This window comes from Ixodes scapularis, unplaced genomic scaffold (genome assembly GCF_016920785.2).
Source record: "Ixodes scapularis isolate PalLabHiFi unplaced genomic scaffold, ASM1692078v2 PGA_scaffold6__148_contigs__length_123643588, whole genome shotgun sequence".
NCBI lineage: Eukaryota > Metazoa > Arthropoda > Arachnida > Ixodida > Ixodidae > Ixodes > Ixodes scapularis.
The window spans coordinates 28,853,671-28,872,772 of NW_024609881.1; the positions used below are offsets into that span (position 1 = coordinate 28,853,671).

The 19,102-nt window shown below is 47.7% G+C and overlaps 1 protein-coding gene across 1 annotated transcript in view; it reads left to right on the forward strand.

Annotated features, from left to right (window-relative positions):
* Window positions 1-19,102, forward strand: part of LOC8033349 (SEC14-like protein 1) — a 78,846-nt gene that overhangs the window by 44,682 nt on the left and 15,062 nt on the right. The window contains exons 5-9 of the mRNA XM_040209913.2: window positions 4,841-5,039; window positions 5,902-6,020; window positions 13,983-14,172; window positions 14,893-14,981; window positions 16,507-16,577. Coding sequence (XP_040065847.1) covers window positions 4,841-5,039; window positions 5,902-6,020; window positions 13,983-14,172; window positions 14,893-14,981; window positions 16,507-16,577 — 668 coding nt within the window. The remainder of the gene's footprint in view (window positions 1-4,840; window positions 5,040-5,901; window positions 6,021-13,982; window positions 14,173-14,892; window positions 14,982-16,506; window positions 16,578-19,102) is intronic.

Sequence of the window (19,102 nt, forward strand, 5' to 3'; positions counted from 1 at the left end):
GCAAGAAGCAGACAACTTGCTCTCTGCATACAAATGCCCAGCCACATCTTATAGAGGGGATTTATACATCTTGCTTTATTCAAATATTCTTTCTGCAATCTCAGATTTCAAAATTAAAAAATAAGACATTACCGGTAATTATGAACGGAGGTCGTCGGGGCATCTCTGCCCGACATATAATTTTGAAAATCGTACTGCAAGGGAGCTATCAACGTTCATGAGGTGTCCAATTTATTTTAAAATACCCGAGGTGTGCACCTGCACTGTCCCACTTTCAATGTGTGCATTTCTCCTAAGCACGCGACTGCAATATTTGTACTTTTCGAAGTGATGGTCGCGGCAGGTTAGCGCCGTCAAGCGTGCTTCTTTCCGAGCACCGATGCACCGCGAAGTAGCAACACCCACGGTAATGAGCTCCGTGTCTGTTGCCTCTCTGCAGTGCATTGATGCTCGACAAGTCATACTTGCTGCGATCAACCTTTTGAAAAATATAAATATTGCAGTTCATTTTTAAACGAATATTGTATTATTCAAAACTACATCTAACTCCTGGTTAGCTCAGTTGGTAGAGTGCCTCACTGGAGATGGAGAGGTCCCTGGTTCGATACCAGGACCATGCAGATTTTTCTAATCGTGCAGCAGTGTTCGGAGATTTGTGTTTTTCCTTTGTTTTCTTGTTTCCTGTCTCCAGGGAGTATTACTGTTATTCTTGTCCTCGTAGTATGATGTGTTACCGAGCTAATTTATGCCAGGATTCGGGGGCATGCAGTAATAATGCGGAACGGAAGAAGTTGGGATCAGCGAATGTAACAAGGGAGTTGGGTAGTCTGTACCCCATACATATAGCTGCGATACAATGCCTGAAACGTCCTTCCTACTGGTGTTTTTACCATATCCCTGTTGTTGTCCCGTGATTTCTGCTTGATGACATCGTAGAAGCGAAATTCCGTTGCCCGCCACGATCTTGGCATCTGCATAGCGGCGGAGGTGGTTGTGGCAGACGCTTGTTCTGCCGAAGGTCGCTCTCTTGCTTGACACTTCGCTGAAACTTAAGCAGTCAAGAGGCTAGACGTTGCGACAATTGGGCAGGAGATCGAACTATAGGGGGCGCTCTGACCCGTTTGTTTTCCCCACGCTCGGTGTTTACTCAACACAAGGCCTGTGCACATGCCGACAGGCCTTATGGGCATGGCCATGTCATCTTCTACAATAGAGCGCGAAGCACAGTTTAATGTAAAAAATACTAACAATCAACGAAGCGACGTTAAGTGCCGGATCTATCTTCAGAGAATGCGAGCTTGGCCCACTTCGGCTTTTATGCTGAGCTGAGATCGTGCATGCTGCACTGTTCATGCAGGCCGTAGTGGAAATAAAAGAGCCCCTCCTCCACCTCGCCGGAGAGCACGAACTCCAGCCGAACGCTGACGCTGCGTTCGGTATTGTCGGCCGAGCGCTGAGTCATTGTATTTGTTGTCCCCATCCATGTAGTTGTTAAGTTAACCGCTTGGGGCGCCACGGTCTGTCCTCCTCCCCAATAGCAACGCTCTTGTTTGCTGTCTTTTTTTACAGCTGAGCTGTTAAGGGCTAGTTTGCCCAGTATTGTGTTCGTGGACAAACAAATGTCGGCACAAAACTTCAGACAGCTACCGCCATCTATGAACGACGGTGGCAACCAGACAACTGGGTTGCCAGTTGTCTGGTTGCCACCATTGCTCATAGATGGCGGCAACCTTTCCAGCCTTTCCGCTCTGGTTTTCGCCAGAGTAGAAGGGCTGAATTCCTCTAGGCGTCGTCCTGGAAGTTGTCCTGGAGGTCGTCCTAGAAGTCCTTGAGGTCGTCCAAGGAGTCGCCCTTGAGGTCATCCTAGACGTCGTCCTCTAGGCATCGTCCTAGACATCGTAAAGATATCAAGCTTCAATGGTCCTTCATCTTCACGTGAAGTGGAGGGGCTCCACATTTCTTTTCCTGAACTTTTACGACCAGCTGTTATTATTGTTTGTGTGCTGCGTGTATGTTTATGCAGCTGGAAGCTAGTCAGCTCCCATTGGCGTCTGGTGTCTTGGCTGTAGACAAACAATTTAGTCAGTGCAGTACGACCGCTGGCCCGGGGTCTTTGCCGTGCGCTAGGCGGTAGTGATACACTACCACGCGCCGGTACGATGCTCGTCCAGATCGATGAGCGTTGTAGCAGCAAGTTCGCTGCACATTTGACAGCATGGCACGCCAGCTCCTTGGATGCAATTTGCCGCCGGTTCAGGACCACTTTCGACGCGAGGGAAGTACGGGTGCCAAATACTCCCATCAAAGACGGGCTCCAGGCACCATAGATGTGACTCACCAAAAAGGAAAGATTTTTCCTGAAAGAAAAAAAAAAAAAAGCGACTTCATTGTTAAGAGGTTTTGCCGTAGGTAACCAGAGCACAAGTGTGCGAACGGAAGACAAAGTTAAGGGCTGGTCCACGCACTAGCGACAGCTTACGGCCGAGTGCATTACAAGTAGGGTTCCACGTTTTCGGTTTTTTTTCTTTCTAATTTTGACATGTTATTCTGAAAATAGGTTTTTTTTCTCTCAGGTTCTGTGTTTTTCGGTATAAATTTTTGGTGTTTGGCAAAAATTTATGTATCATCGGGGTTGACGTTGGAACAAAATAGGACACAGGCGTAGGATTCCTATACCTTGAGGGAATGTATGTGTTCCCCACTTACTCGGAAAACTTTCCCGTACCGATAAGAACAAGAATGGAGATAAAATGTGCGGCTTTGAAGCAGGAAACAGCCTCGCGGACAGTTTGTCGGTGGAAGGGGGGGGGGGGGGGGGGTTGATTGGGGATTGTGTTTTGGGTTGGCGCAATACAGAGCTCCAGACAAATATTCTCTTTTCGTAAAACTTATTTGAGGACAGCTCCGATTTGTGGTTTCTTATCAATTCTCCCCTATTTCGATGAGATCTGGGTTGGGGGGCTATAATTTTTGAGGTTTGTCAGAATCTGCCGAAAACGCAGGACCTTAATCACAATCTCTTTTGATATCTTATGATAGAACGACGCGCCGCCGCTGTCTGGCGCCATATACGAGGTGGCCCCGGAACTGCTTTTCACTAGAGCAAAGGTTTCACTGTACTCGCGGGATCAAATGGACATACTATCTGTGAGCATGGTAGTTTATAACATAGTCGACAGTTTATCGAGCCCATGCAGGGTGTAAGCTCGTCTGGTTCTTGCGCAGGAGTTGCGGTGGCCTCAGAAGGATGCCGAGCTCTGATTGGCTACGATTGAAGAATAGTGATTAGACCTTAAAGCAAGCTGCATCGAGTTCTACCCAATATCCTTCATTCAAAGCCAATCAGGTTTCGGCACCCTGACGTCACATCAACTCGCGCAAAGGGAAGCAAACGAGCTTACACTCTGCATAGTGAAGAAATGATGCCTGAAGGAAAAAAATGAAATTTCTACAACTTCCTGTAATGCTGATTTAGAATGCAGCTCTCAAGGAGGTGGAGGGGAGAGTACTGAGGCGAGGGTATGCCTCTCCTCCTCCTCTTTTCACGCACGAAATGCGTGTCGTCACACGACGTTTTGGTGTGGTGCCGAAACGTCACATGATGCTTCGGCACGTGACTCCCACCGAAACGTCACTCGCGACGATTTGGCACGGTGCTGAAACATCGCCATGCCGAAACGTCGTGAGTGACGTTTGGGCACCGCTGTGAAACATTGAGTGACGTTTTGGCATGGTGCATTATGGGACGTTCCCCATAATGTACCGTGCGGTTCTGCCGACGTGTCGTGCCGAAACGTCACTCGCGACGTTTCGGCACGGTGACGTTTCGGCACGGTGACGTTTCGGCACGGTGACGTTTCGGCACGGTGACGTTTCGGCACGGTGCATTATGGGACGTTTTCCATAATGCACCACGCAGTTACGCCGACACCACTCAAGCTGGAAACCGGTGCCTAAGAGCTGCACTCTAAAACAAGAAATGTAGAGAGATCGCGAGTGTTCCACCCTAACCTGATAAAGAGCACTGGCACATTCTCTGGTCCTAAGCCAGGTCCCAAGGGCCGGTTCGCACACATAGGACTGCTTACGATTGAGTGCCTCGAAATCTATTCCGACGATAGTACACTCGCGGTTTCTGCATATTTCCTTTTTTCTTTCTTTTTTTGTGCAGTATTTTCTTTTGCAGCGGAGCTGGTAAGGGCTCGGTTCCCCAGGATCGTGTACACTAGCAAAAAAATGACGACACCGAACTCTGGACAGCTACCGCCATCTATGAGCGACGGCGGCAACCAGACAACAGGTTGCTGCCGTCGCTCATAGATGGCGGCAACCTTTCTTCGGAGAAAGAACGGGAGCGGAACGAGCGGCGATATGCGCAGCAGCGCAAATGGTTTCGCAACCGTTACAAGGCCTCTATCGCCTAAAGTTCCACTGCATCGAGCGCTTTAGATTTCCTTGCGAAAGAAGAGCAGATCACTTGCCTGGAGAGCCACCGTCGGGTACAGAAGCTACAGCTCCGCTGTTCTTCCTCCTTCACCAGAGTGGAAAGGCTGAAAGTTTTTATTTGAAAAGCTTTTGACAATATTATAAACAACCCTTTCTTATAGATGGTAGATACATTTGATCTTGCAAATCCTGCAAAAACGTTGCCCTAGTGAGATTCAGTTCCAGGGCCTTTTCATAGACGTCACCAGCGTGCCGGCAGGTTTTCTCATCGTAAGAGATCGCAAGGGCTGGGTTGTAAGCAGTCGCGAGTGTGTGAACCGGTTTTTACACTCCGCACAATGGTTGGAAGAAAAAATTTAACAATTTTTGTTACATCTCTGTGTTTTTGTTCTAGGGCAAAGAGATCATAGAGTACTACATCAATGAGCTTCACAAGGAAGGCATCACCTACCTGCCCCCGTTTCAAGAGAAAGACGGCAGCGGGGACGCAGACCGACCCGCCGTTGAGGCCGTCGCTGTCAGGAGGAGGTCGGCCGGGGAGAAGGCGGCGCCACCGTCTGCCGCTGCAGCTGCCGAGGCCCCGTCTGCTCAAGGTCGGCAGACGATGTCGGCCCTCCTTTTACTGGCCTTGGCCCCGACCAATGTTACTGTGGTCATAAATGGCTTGAGAAACGTGGGTTTCGGTGGCTTCCTAGCATCTTAATTAACCTCGTCAATACGTTCCCAGTTTTTGCGACTTGCCGGCTTTTACATTCAGAAGCGCCGGTTCCACTGAGCTCCCAGGAACGCGTGTATTAATTTCTTGCTTAGTGCATTTGCTTCCTAGGTTCTTTTGTCCAAAGAGCCGTTGACATATTGGCGGCGGCACCGGCCGTTGGCGAACTTGTTTTGTCGTGGACGCGGCAACTTTGCGTTTCACGGTGCTCTAAGTAAGGAGAAATTTGCCACGAACTCCCCTGCCATAAGAATGAATACCACAAAACGCGGACACAGCACATTTTGGCTTCACAGTGCGATAGACACGCGAGAACCCGCTACAAACTAGGGTGTCACGAGAACCGAGCGCGCGCAGATCATGGACAAAGGTGTGGGAACCTGCCACAAACTTGCGTGTCATGGGAACAGATATTGCGGATTGCGGTCGCAGCAGATTCGCATGTCGCAGAGTGATAAACACGAAGGAACCCGCCGAACACATCGATACCGAAGATTGCGCGGTTAATGCAATTCCCTGCAGAGATCGTGTGATTGTTATTCGGCGAGAATTGGGGGTTGAGCAATATTTTGTGATTTTTATGTTATGGACATTCAGCTCCAAAATATGGGATGGGCGATATCTCTGGGGGGCGGGCGTTCATACGGGACCTTATGGTAAAAGTGTAGTTGGTGTTTTATTTATTGTTCAAGGAGCAGTGGATCTTTTTCGAACCCTTTCACTCCTCCATTTGTTGACAGATGCCAACCTGAAGTTGGAGTCTGAGTACATTGAGCGCTGCCTGGGAGCACTCACCCCGTACCAAGAGTCCTGCCTGGTCATGCTCCAGAAGTGGATTGCCAACGCTCACCAGGGCAAGGTACGACACCTCTCACCCATTCTACTCAGCAACAGTGTCTCTGACAAGCACCATCTCTCGTCTCCTTTATTTTGGGGATGTGGGAATATAAAAATTTTTGAGTTCCAGTCGAATCTGAACTGATTCAGATAATGCTAAGAAGTGTTCTTCGAATATCTAATTGAATTTTTATTAATTTTATAGGGGTGTGGGGGGTTGGATCAATAGGCACACCCAATTGCATGGACCCTCGCCTTTCTGCTCAATTTGCACGTCCACTGTACTCTTTTTCTTTTTTTCTGAAATACAGTAAAAGCATGGTGTATGCGAATAATGAAACAAAAAGCAGACAAGACTTTAGAGAGACTGTTATGCAGCTTTCTCCTCTTTAAAGCTAATATCATATCGTGGCTGCACTCTAAGGTCACCTTGAAATGACGTAGCCCTAAAACATTATACAAGCACAATCACGCTGACAAAGACTGGTAAACACAGAATGTGAGATACGCCTTCCAGGGAAGAGCACCACCATTGGAAGGTTTGTTCTCATTTCTGGTTCACGCCCCTAGATGGCACAACATGACGGGAAAGGTTGCGAACCATGCGGCCGCTTCATCGCGTGCCGCGCCAAAAGTTTCGCTTTTTGCTCTATCCGACCTCTGACCCGGGCTAGTTCGGTCGCCAAAGTACTTTCGTACAATCTCAAGATGGTGAGGTGAAATTTTGCCGGGGGACTGAAGTCTCTTTATATATGGTTCCCTATGGGCATAACGCTTTTCGGTGTCATTTTTTTCTTATAGCCGGCAGTTACAGCCATACTTTAGAGCCAGCCATTACAGCCGGTTGTTACAGCCAGTTGTTACAGCTAGCTGTAAAGGCCGGCTGTACGTTCGAGGTGCTCCAGACGGGGCAATTTCTCCCAGTAACTTGTTGTCGCAACACCGGCAACACGGGCTGCCCGCGTTCACACGCAGCAACCAATTTGTACGATTTGCTATCACCGTTGTTCAATTTGATTTTTTTCGCACTATTTAAACACAATTATGCGCTATAAACATGCTTTTATACCTTTTAATGGCATTGAGAATACTAACTCGCCTTTCTGAAACAATTTATTCCAAAAAACAATCAATTTCATTTCAAAACCCAGTCTTCAAATGGCTCGCAAGGGCTTACCTAGGTATCTTCTCGGTATTGAAACCACGGTCGCAACCACGACGGATGCACAATTCACAGAGCAGCGCAGCGTGGCTGCTTTTACAGGATCCAACATTTTTATTCGGCATCAACACGCACAAGCAAAGAAATCAAGCCAGATCAAGCAACATAGTTGACGTGGGATGTCAGGCTTAGGTCACTCTTGTTATGAAAACAAGCATCTTCACAGCGCTTCCGAAGGCACATACTTGCGACAGTTGTTCGCTGCAAACTACGTCAGTTGAGGAGATCTTTCTCTAAACACCTCTATGAACTCAAAGCTAGTCGCACTCATAAAAATAGACGAGCTTAATGAACATTGAACGCTGAGCCCTCCGCAGACGCCAGCAGCCACATTTGTTATCGTTTCAACCCAAAGCGGAAAGAACAATCTCGGAATACTTTTAGAACTAGCATAATGACTCTATCTAGATTATTTGTTTCTCAAACAAAAAAATTGTACATTAAAAATGAAAATACTATTATGGCCAGAAGGTACAATTTTACAACCAACCCTTCAGACTGCAATCATCTCTCCTGCCTAGGAAAGATGTAAGCACGGGGTGGGGCTTTACGGGCTGCGACATCCATCTCCTGCACCAAAACTGTGTCTAGCAACGTAAATATTTGTACAAAAACATTTATTTTTCATGGTCAAATTTTTTTTTTTTATATGTGTCCTATACACCAACTCATGTTTACAAACAAACCGGAGCGCCCCTAGCGGACGCCACCGGCGCCGCGCATGCGCGGTGGATGGTGGGCAAAAAGCCCGCCGTCGCTCATAAACAAGCCATTGAATTGCGTTGTTGTCGGCGTCGGTGGAAGTCCCCGTGCTCTTTTTCGCGTTGGAATTGTTTATTCTACGTTCTCCTAACAATGTCTGACTACTTGAGCGGCTTCGGGAAAACTAACGAGGCAAAACTTTGCGTGAATAATGTGACGTGCGGCGATTCATTTCACGTGGACGCCGCAGAATGGGTGCTAAAACCTGACTCCCACGATGAGATTCTGCTCGCCATTTTCAGTCACGACGTCGCTCGGACTGCAAAAGCGTGGACCGTAGCTGAGATGGCGGACGTCGATACTGAAAACCGCAAGTAGAATCGGGCATTACAAGTCGGTGATGGCCACTGGTAACAATGATCAACATCTTCTTGTGTCTATTTACACTTAGCCTACTTACGCCAACCAACCTTCAAAAGTGTTTTGAGGCCTGCACTTAGTTCTTATCGCAATTACCGGGTCAACGCTTGGTTTACGGGCCGCTGTCGTTTGAACGAGCTGACGACAAAAAGCAACTAAGTTTGAAAGAGCAGACGACAGTTCGAACCCGTTCGCAATGGAGTACGGGCAAGAAGCACCGCATCCCGCGTCAACAAACCATTCGAATGTCACGTTGTCGGCGTCTGTGTGAGTCTGCGTACTCTTTTTCGCTTTGGAATTGTTGATTCTACGTCCCCCATCGCAATGTCTTACCACTTTAATCCCCTGAGCAAAATTATCAAGGCTCGTTACGCTGCTAAACTTTCCGTAAATAATTTGACTTGCGGCGATTCATTCGCGTGAACGCCGCAGAATGGACGCCAAAACCATGATGAGATTCTTCTAGCTATTTTTGGTCGCGACGTCGCTCGTGTTGCAAAAGTGTAGAAGGTGCGGCGATGATCGACGTCGATGCTGAAAATCGGAAGCGGGAACAGAGCAAGCGTATCAAGTCGGTGATGGCCACCGGTACCAATGATCAACATCTTGTATCTACTGTTTGCACCGAGCCAACTTAAGTCTTTTGAGGCCTGAAATTACTTCTTAGTGCAATCACCGGGTCAAAGTTTGGTCTACGGGCCGCTTTTGTTTGAACGAGCAGACGACAAAAAGCAGGCAAGTTTGAAAGAGCAGACGAAAGTTCGAACGATCAGCCGGCCGTGTGAATTGGAAGACGCACTGAACCCGTGGGTGGTCCGGACAACTTGGAGGTTTTCTCTTGTTCATGTTGGAACAAAGCAAATACACCTGGCGACCACAAAGTGTTGCCCGCACAAGCAATCGTAGTTCGACAGCGTCTGGTTTGCCCTTGTCACGGCTAATATCCACGTTCTCGGACGAACGGAGGGCGGAAACACATGAAAACTGATCTTCAAACCTTTCCAGACTCTCTTGGTACAGTTCCCGCGCAGCATTTTGACGAGAAGGCAGGTTTTTTGTCTCGTTTCTTCCAAAGGAACACAGGAATGCATGTCTCGCACGGCGACTTCTGCCCACCGCCCCAGACCGGAAGTGCGTCCGGCGCGCCACCACCGCGGCGTGACGTAGGAGAGTTGAGTTGGTGTATATAAATTGTTTTAGAAAAAAAATCTTTTTTTTCTTCATTTCATTGCTTTCTTGATGCTAAATCGAGAGAGGCATCGTTACGGGCAGTGAGTTGCTTTACATCCGACAGTACACGTAAATTAAGTTCTACAGTGACGATTGTATATCAGTGTTCCCACCAACCATTGTAATCACTAAAAAGTTGTCTTTCAGAGCTGTCTTACTTCTCTCATACGGACCACTGTCATAAAATAGATGTCCCTCACCGTTGGACTAACACATTTCCCCATTTATTTATACCAAAGACCAGCGTCGAACGGACCTACCCGCCCACCTCAGTCTCTGCAATCACCGAAGCATCAGATTTCAGAGTCGCCATCACAGATCATTTTCTCTCCTATACTCGTTTCACCGTGACTTGCCGAATCGCGAAGGCTGCGGTCCCACTGACCCAATTGGGGCGTCGGAGAGAGACACTTGATCGTACTCCCATCTTATTAAACTCGGGGACAACTTTTCTTGGCATTTCTGAGGAAAGGAGGCGAGTGCACGCTCGGCTTTAAAGGGACCATGAAATGACTTTTTCACTTTTGCCAGATAACTTTCACATTAAACCTTCCAACGTTCACTGAATGCCGAACAGGCGTCTGTTTTCGTCTCGGTTTATTAACTTCTACACAAAAAATTAATGAAATATTGACTTTATCTTTCTCTCCAACTGACTGCAAAACAGGTTGCGGCGTAATTTTGACGGTTGTGACGTACTCTGGCACAGGAACCGGAAGTTTTCTTGGCAGTAGGAGAATGGGAGCGTTAGCAGTGGTGAGTTGGGGGTGCGCCGGTAGGTTTTACTGCGCTGATGGTGCCGACATATTTTCTTAATCGGCGCTTCTCACCCCCGCGATAGCCATGGACACATCGCAGCTTAGTGAAATTCAATGAGATATCTTGCACTACAGCGACACCATGGGACTAGTCCCATACGCCGGTATGCCTGTTAGGAAGTGCGGCGAGTCTTCCGGTGAAGACTCCAGAAGTCCACCCAGCTGTCCTTGTTGGTAAAAGGCGGCCCGTGTCAGTCGTTTGCAAAGCGACGTAGATGGAAACAAATTGCCGTGGCGTTTTCGCGGCCTTGGAGATGCAGGAGCGAGCCGACGTTAAAAGAGATACGTTTGAACTACGACAGTGTCGGCAAAAGCCACGTAAATACCTGTTCACACTCGGAACAGACGCGCATGTTTGATGGAAGTGCTGTATTCGTGCTGTTGGTAAGCGCTTCAGGGCCAATCTTTTACGAGGCAACTCCATACTGACGTGACACTCGGCAAAGGAAGGTTGGACCGGCATTGCACATAGCTATCACGAACTGTTATAGCTCGACAGTGACGTGCAGTCATGTCAGAATAAAAATGGCATACTAATAACAAAGTGTACATACTGTGTTACGAAGGTAATCCACACGGCGTTTATCTGAGCTCTATACCACACAAAACAAGAAGACAGAATCGATGAGAGTCCTTTTTCGACGGCAGTGCTCAAGAACACTGCCTCGGAAAGCAAGGAGATGACAAGGGGAAGAGACTGACCTCACCTCTTAATCTAAAATTGAGGTTAGCAATCAAACTATAATAGGGAAGGGCTCACAAGGGTCGCGCGGGCATATTCCATTTAGCACGCCAGCTGGTCGGAGGCAGACGGTCTTGGCCAATTACTGTTGAAGCAACGTTGCACTGAGTTGGACTGCCTGCTAGGCCTATATTCCGCCGAGCTTGCTTGGTCCGGGTCGGTCGATTCGTGGCCGTTGTAGCTTTTCTCGGGTGTTTGTGGATCCAGCGTTCTTGTTCGTCGTGGTCTGTTTCAAGTACTTTTTTCTTGCTGCTTGAAGTTTGGACGCACGAGAAGAACACATAGAAAAATAAACGTTTGTTGGTCGTCGCAACCAAGTAACCAAGTAACTGAGCGACGCTGTCGGCCCTACTGCGCAAGCGCCATAGTTGCTTTGTTTACCACACGATAAATGGCGCTTGGTTCTCAGCCTTATCAAATTTGGCAGTTTTCATCACATCTCTAATTATGCTACAAAATGTGGATCTGAATATTATTTAACAAAACTTTCAGGAAACATTTGGCGACTATTTCTTGTTTATGATCGCGGTGCTGGTGAGGTGTAGGCTCTTACCCAATAGGCGACGTGGATTCAGCTGACGTGCTGCGGTTCCGCGGATGCATCGCAGTGAAAAGGCAGAGAGCTTTCGAAGGAAAGAAGGTGCAAAAGAGTCCAGTTTTCTTTTAAAAGTTCTATAGCGAAGAATTTTTTTGGCTCTCTATTTTTGTGTTTTTGTGTTTCTTTTCACACCTTTTACGATGATCGGTGGATGAAATTCGATTTCAGAATCGTTTCATGGTCCCTTTAATCAGTGCTCAGAAGGGGAGAGGGCACGCGTGCCTGTACCTTTGACTGCATTGCCAAGAAAAGTTATCTCCGAGTATAGTTGTGCCTGCAGTGCCAACAAACCCGTAGGTGGGGGAGCGGGGAAAGCCGCTTTTGGGGGTGTACAAACGTTGAGGGACAGGCTAGTCATCTAGGGCAGTGGTTCTCAAATGGGGGTCCGCGGACCCTTTTGAGTCCGCGAAGGCATTCTAGATCCGCGAAGCCCTGCCTCATCAGTCAAGCCAGGCTCAGATTAAGAGGAAACATTATAATTTTGAGGGTGAGTTTCCTCCTGTGTATGTCAATGAGAGAAGTCTACTTCACACTAGCTCTTAGTTATATTCATTTATTGAAATATTATAATAATTATTCTTTATTTTTCCCCTTCCTCTCGCCGCGAACGGGGTCCCCCATCATATCCGCCAATCCACAAGGGGTCCGTGAAACATCAGTGGCTGAGAACCACTGGTCTAGGGGGTGAAAAGCGACGTCCGGGTCACAGAAAAAAGAATCTGGGCAAGAGGGGAGTTCCTTCTTCCTCTCTTTTCCAACTGTTTGCATCACGCTTTTCGCCCTTGCGCCTTTGGTAAGGGCTGTCGCGTGGTTCGTCTCCGTCGCTCCGATTGGCTCGAAGGAGCCGTAGCATTTGCTCTTTGCCAGGTTTTGGTGAAACAAAGTATGATGACTTATTGGTTTTTTGCTGCATTTTTCACCAACTTCACATCTTTCTTTTTTTTATTACTTCCCAGTCTTTTTGTAGCAGCCTGGGCCTTTAAGGTATTGAAAATGATAAATGAATAAAGTACACTGCCGTTTGAAGAGAGCCAAGCGTGCACGCTTTGCTTCGGCATCACGAACGGTGCACGCACGAACGCATGTAAATCGGAGTTTTCTAGCTGGCACGATGCCGTGAATGTTACCGGGAAGTGCCTAGACCAACCATCGATCACCGTTGATGTTTACTGCTTGCCCAAAAACACCATAAAGGTTTCGACATTGATGCATGGCAGAGGTCACTTCCACAAAAGAAAAGAACCCAACATGCAAAGACATGAAACACGTAAGTAGCACATCGAAAAGCATAAGTCATAATAAATCATATTAGAAACACATTCCGGTACTGAATGGTAAAGTAAGGCGGGAAAGAGATATTGTGTTGAAAGAGGCCTTTGCAAAAAATCCTTCCTTCAGTTAGCTTGTAGGGATAAAACGTGACGCAATGTCACGTGAATTTACTTGAAACAAGTAACTTTACAGTGGCCAAAAGATCGGGTGCATCATTAGGACATCGGTCGAGCTTCTGTAGGAATGCTACATCTCAGCAATGCCTACAATCACTTAACCCTGTCCCGGTTGGGTTTTCTTTCCAGAAAAATATTTCCCAGTGTTGGGTTTTGTTTCCAAAGGTATAGTACAAGAAAAGATTGAATGTAGTTTTTATTTTATCATTCAACAGGATCACAGGCAGTGCTCGCAAGCTGTTCAGGTTGAGAAGCATCGCGTGGAAATATTGAGGGTTAAATGTTGTCACCTTTCTTCCATTCGGTTTCACTTTGGTGCACCCGCTTCTGCAATGTTCTGGCGGTCTTTGATTCTGAACCGGATGCACTTCACGGAGCTTCTCCGTTGGCTGATGAGCTCTCATCCTCTGAATTCAATACTGAGAGGCGTGAAAAGCCAAAATCGGAAGAACCGGCACTCCGATTGCCACCACCGTGAAAGCAGTCAACACGCTAAGCGATCATCTTGTGTGTATCACGTGCGCTGAGCCTCTAGTTTTCAAACTATAGATAGCCCCAGCAATGCGAAACACTATGCGAATATAACATTTCTATTTCCTCAAATGCATTACAAAAGCAGCACCTCTCGGGGTGCATGCAGTTTGGCATTTAGGTAGGACATTTTAATTGTGCAATCGCCGCCGTACACGTACGGCGACGATTGTGAAAGGGTTGAAGTATTTCAAAATCTTTATAGGAAAATGAAAATCTCCCGTGAAAATGTCTATCACACACTATGCGAACTGACATGGAATTCCCTTTCAGGTGCCAAGCGACCAGACGCTGGTCCGCTTCCTGCAGGCGCAGGACTTCAACCTGGAGAAGGCAAGAGAGATGCTGTGCCAGTCCCTGGTCTGGCGCAAGAAGTACCAGGTGGACCGCATCCTCAGCACCTACGACCTGCCCCAGGTCGTCAAGGAGTACTTTCCGGGGGGCTGGCACCACCACGACAAAGGCGCGTCCCTCTTAACGGCACCTTCTCCTCGTCCCACCTGTTGTCCCTCTTACCAACCTCTTCTGCTCTTCCTCACTTGGCATCTCTCTTACCGGCCCCTGCTCCTCGTCTCGCTTGTTGCCCCTCTGACTGCTCCCTTCTCCTCATCCCGCTTGTCATTTCTGTTATCGGCCCCTCCTCCTGCTCCTCGTCCCTCTTACGGGCCCCTTGTGGCATTCCTCATCCCGCTTGTTGTCCCTCTTACCGGCCCTGGTCCTCCTCTCACTTTTTGTCCCTCTTACTGTCCCCTTCTTCTCGTCCCACTTGTCATCCCTCTTACCGGCCCCTACTACTGCTCCTTGTCCCTATTACTGGCCCCCACTCAGGTTCCTCGTCCCACTTGTCCGTCTTACCGGCCCCTGCTCCTCGTCCAACTTGCTGTCCTTGTTACCAGTCCCCTCTGCTCTTCTTGTTGCTTGTAGTCCCTTTTATCGTCCCTCTTGCCAGCCTCTTCTGCTCCTCAACCCACTTGTCGCCCCTCATCTACGCCACATCATCCAATCGTTCTGCGGCACGTTTTATCAGATTTTTCAAAATAAATGTTCTTCCTCGTTTTGAGTTACTACATTTGTATTGAATTCCTGATGACACTTTTTCCTTGCCTTGTTTTGTGTAAACAAAGAATGAGAACTACTGTAGTGCACGTTCGTCAACGAGTGTCGTCTCTCCCGTCCCTTGCAGATGGACGTCCCATGTACGTCTTGCGTTTGGGACAAGTGGACATGAAAGGGTTCATCAAGTCCATCGGTGAACAGGGACTCGTCAAGCTGGTAAGTTACTCCCACTTTTCCTTTCGTTGGGAACTTTCGTTGTAAGTTCGTCGCACTTCTGTTGTTTTCTTGGACTTTCCGCTTTGAGTTCCTCTTGCCTTTAGTAATTTTTATTTTGTGCCTTTCAAGTCATGGTTACAGTGCAAATACAGTTGAACCTCGATATAACGAACTTCAATGTAACGAAATCCTCGATTTAACGAAGTATTTTATTTTTCATAATTTCTTGCCCATAGACCCCATGTATTTTTAGTCTCTATATAACGAAGTCTATTTTGGTGCTATTTCAATATAACGAAGCGCCATTGCCATAGAAGGCAATAAATAGACTCTAAAAAACAACTTCGCAAAAAAATTGTGGTTAAAAAAAAATTATCCGCAAACGCGAGCGCTTGATAGGTTACTTCATGGGGACAGGCCTTCCAACGTTCCTAGGCTGCCCGAGGATGCGGCGCCGGTAGCGCCGGCGAGGCATGCGGCAAAGCGGATTCTGCGGGGCTGGCCAGAAAATGCCGAGCAAAAAGTTTACGTGGCATAACAGCATCACCACTGACATTCACTGATCATCACAGTCCACTGTACCGCGGGTAGCGGGGGAGCGACGTGATGGCGCGACCTAGACATGACCTAGAGCCTATACAGGAACTCTAGCGCGACCCCACGGGCAGTGCCATCTAGGAGAAGACCGAGAAGACCGATTATCGTCTTGCGAGCCTGATGTAAAGCAAAGGCGCAAGCACACTGTGGGCGCAAGGGGGCAAGTAAACTGTGCGGGCAAGAGTGCTGTGTCGGTTGGAAACATTGGCACCGCCTAAACTGAACTAAACAGCTTTATTTTTCAACCGGGCGGTTCACTCACGTGCTTGCTGCCATAAGGAAACGTAAAGTTCTTTCTTTGGATGAGAAAGCAAACGTTTTGGACGCCATCCTGAAGAAACTGCCGAGATCCCGAGCACTCGGGAAGTGCTCGACGCAATGGACGTACTGAGGAGGTACACGGCGTCGCATGGTCAGCAAGATACCGTGCAAGCGCTCTGGGCGCTCGAATGCCGTATGACGACGCCGCTGCTACTGTCGGACAAGGCGCAAGCAAAACTCGCGGACTACTTTGCCCCTAAATAAATGTCATTTTCGGTGAGTTTTCATACCCGTAAAATGTTTCGGAATTTTTTTTGCATGCTAAAGCCAAATTTCAATTTAGTGAAATTTCAATATAACGAAGTAAATTGCGAATTTTACCGACTTCGTTACATCGAGGTTTAACTGTACATCGTACAAATGACAGTCTGGAAACACTGTCTCAGGCACGTTTCTTCCTCTTTTGTGTCACCCTGCAAGACTTGTTTTTTAGAGTAATTGGGGGGGTAAAGGGTTCAGACATACATGCGAATGAACATCTAGCGTTGACACCACCTTCAATTTTTCGTCCTAGTGTGTCCTGTGCTGCATTTGTGCCATTAAACACTTAATCATCATCATTGTTGACTACCGCCCCCCCCCCCCCCCCCCCCTCCCCCCCCTTCAGACCCTGCATCTCTGCGAGGAGGGTCTCAAGCGCACCGAAGAAGCCACCCTAAAGACAGGCAAACCGATCAGGTGAGCATGGTGATCTTTCGTTCTTAGAAGGAACCATGAGACAGTCTCTAAAAAGGAGGTGCATCAACTTTTGCAGTAATGGAACTGTGTGCCACTTGTGCCAAATTGCGCCATCAACAAAAGTCTACTAATCTTGTGCCAAAGTGCTATTTTTGCTAAGAATTGCACCGCACCTGCGCCGAGATAGGCTTAAAGGGGTACGGAAACGAAATTTTAGCGCCAATCTTTCTGCATAAATATGGGCTAGGGACAGGCACCACCTCGGAAATATCAATATCGCACTGTAAAACACAGGAGAACTAATTTTTAACTTCATTAAACGATTTCAAATTCACATCTGGTGGATGGTGGGAAAGTTCTCGTGACGTCACTTGTGGCATAGGAGCAGCGTCGTTCTGCGGCAATACGGTGTGCCGGCAGAATTCGCCTAGGCCTGAACGCGTTTGCAAAGCCTTGGCGGAGTAAGTGAAAGCGTAGTTGGCCACAGTGAACTCGTTCTCGTTGCGGCTCTTTGCACGACACGACGCGAGCATGCTTCTGGCACGGCTGGTATTAGTTGCTGCGAGTCGCGAGCCGACGTTAAAAAAAAATATGTTTGAACTACGAGAGTGTCAGCAAGAGCCACGCAAATACCTGTTCACACTCAGAGTGGACACGAGCGTTTGATCGAAGTGCTAGATTCGCTCTGTTAGACCGCGTTTTGGTAAGCGCTTCTGGACCGATCTTTTACGATTGCAACTCGATACTGACATAACACTCGGCAAGGAAAGGTTGGACCGACATCGCGTAGCTCCCACGAACTGCTATAGCTCGACAGTGACGTAGCGTCGTGACTCGTGTCAGAATAGAAATGGTATACTAATAACAAAGTGTACATACCATGTTGCGAAGGTAATCCGTATGGCGTTTATTTGAGTTCTATCACACAAAACAAGGAGATAGAATCAATGAGAGTCCCTTTTCGACGACAGCGTTCGTCACCGCTGTCTCAGAAAACAAGGAGATCGAGATGACAAGAGGAAAAGATTGACCTCTGAAATTTAATTCAGGGATCAAACTATTCATCTGGAAAGGGTCCACAAGGGTCGCGCGGGCATATTTCATTCAGCAGGCCAGCCGGTCATGGGCACACGGTCTTGGCCAAGGACCGCCGGAGCAAGGGTGCGCCGAGTCGGTGTTGCTGCTAGGCCTACTATATTCTGCCGAGCTCGCTTGGTCGGTAGAATCGTGGCCATTGTAGCTCTTCTCGGGTGTTTGTGGATCCTGCGTTCTTGACCGTCTTGGTCTGTTTCAAGTACTCCTTCCTTTTTTCTTGCTGGTTGAAGTCGGGACGCACGAGAAGAGCACGTATAAAAATAAATGTCCGTTGGTCGTTGCTACCAAGTAACTGAGCGACGCTGTCGGCCATATTGATTTGATCGTAAAAAGTGCGTAAGACAGTTTCAGAGCTGTCGTAGGATTCTGTCGTAACCTGCGCAAAAGTTATGACAATTTCGTTTCGAGAATACGGGTTTTCTCTCAAATTTGTTGTACGCACTTTTTTCGTCGTAAGCTTGCTTTGAGAATCCGGCCTCACAGCTGGTTTTGTCAGTGGTGCCGTGGTTGCCGACTTGCTGTGGTGCAGCGTGCGTGCAGCCTTTGCACATGTCAAACGGCCACGTTGTCACAGGTCGTAAATAGTCGACGCGCCACCAAGTGGCAACGCTCGTAACCACGACACCCACGCCGTAGCCTTTCCCGTCTGGCACAAGTGACGTCACGAATGCGCCCAATATCCCAAGACGCATCGCGCTCTCCGATGGCCGATTTTTGGAGCGCGCGCCCAATCGGGCCCCTCAGTGTGAAAAATATAGCCATCCGTTCAAAATACAAACGCGCGATTATGATTTACGGATATTATGATCATATTAAACCTATTTCTGACCATAATAGCTGTATTTCAAGTTTCGCTTCAGTATCCCTTTAAAGGGACAATGAAGACAATTTCGGATATTTTCTTGGCTATTGAACTGGCTTCCAGGCAACGTTGCTCAAATTTCAGTCGAAACTAGCACTTGTGTGCCGTGCAAATCAATTAAACAGTCGCGGTAATAATCATACTGGAATCGATTGTGGCCACGCCCCGGGAGTTGTGCGGCGCTGCGGTTCCTAGAAACCCGACGCCACGAGAGATGCGTCAGCGATTGGTCGAAACGAGAGACGTGCCCTCGGTTATGTTTTGGTTCGCGATTTTTATGAACACTGTTTCAATTTCCACTTGAATAACCATGAAAAGTATTAATTGGATCAGAAATTATTCCTAAACTGTAAATAAAACAGCATAATTATTTTCTCTTTGCTACGCTGGATGCGAAACAGGCAACGAGCAACTATGGGCGAACAAAATAAATAAAAAAAAGAACACAGCGCGGATTCCGCGGAGACTTCTGGTTTTGGTTTTAGATGTCGATGTCGTGTTTACTTTGAGAACACGGTACTGGAAGGATTCTGCAAAGTGGTAATCATGCCAAATTTGTGCACTGTAG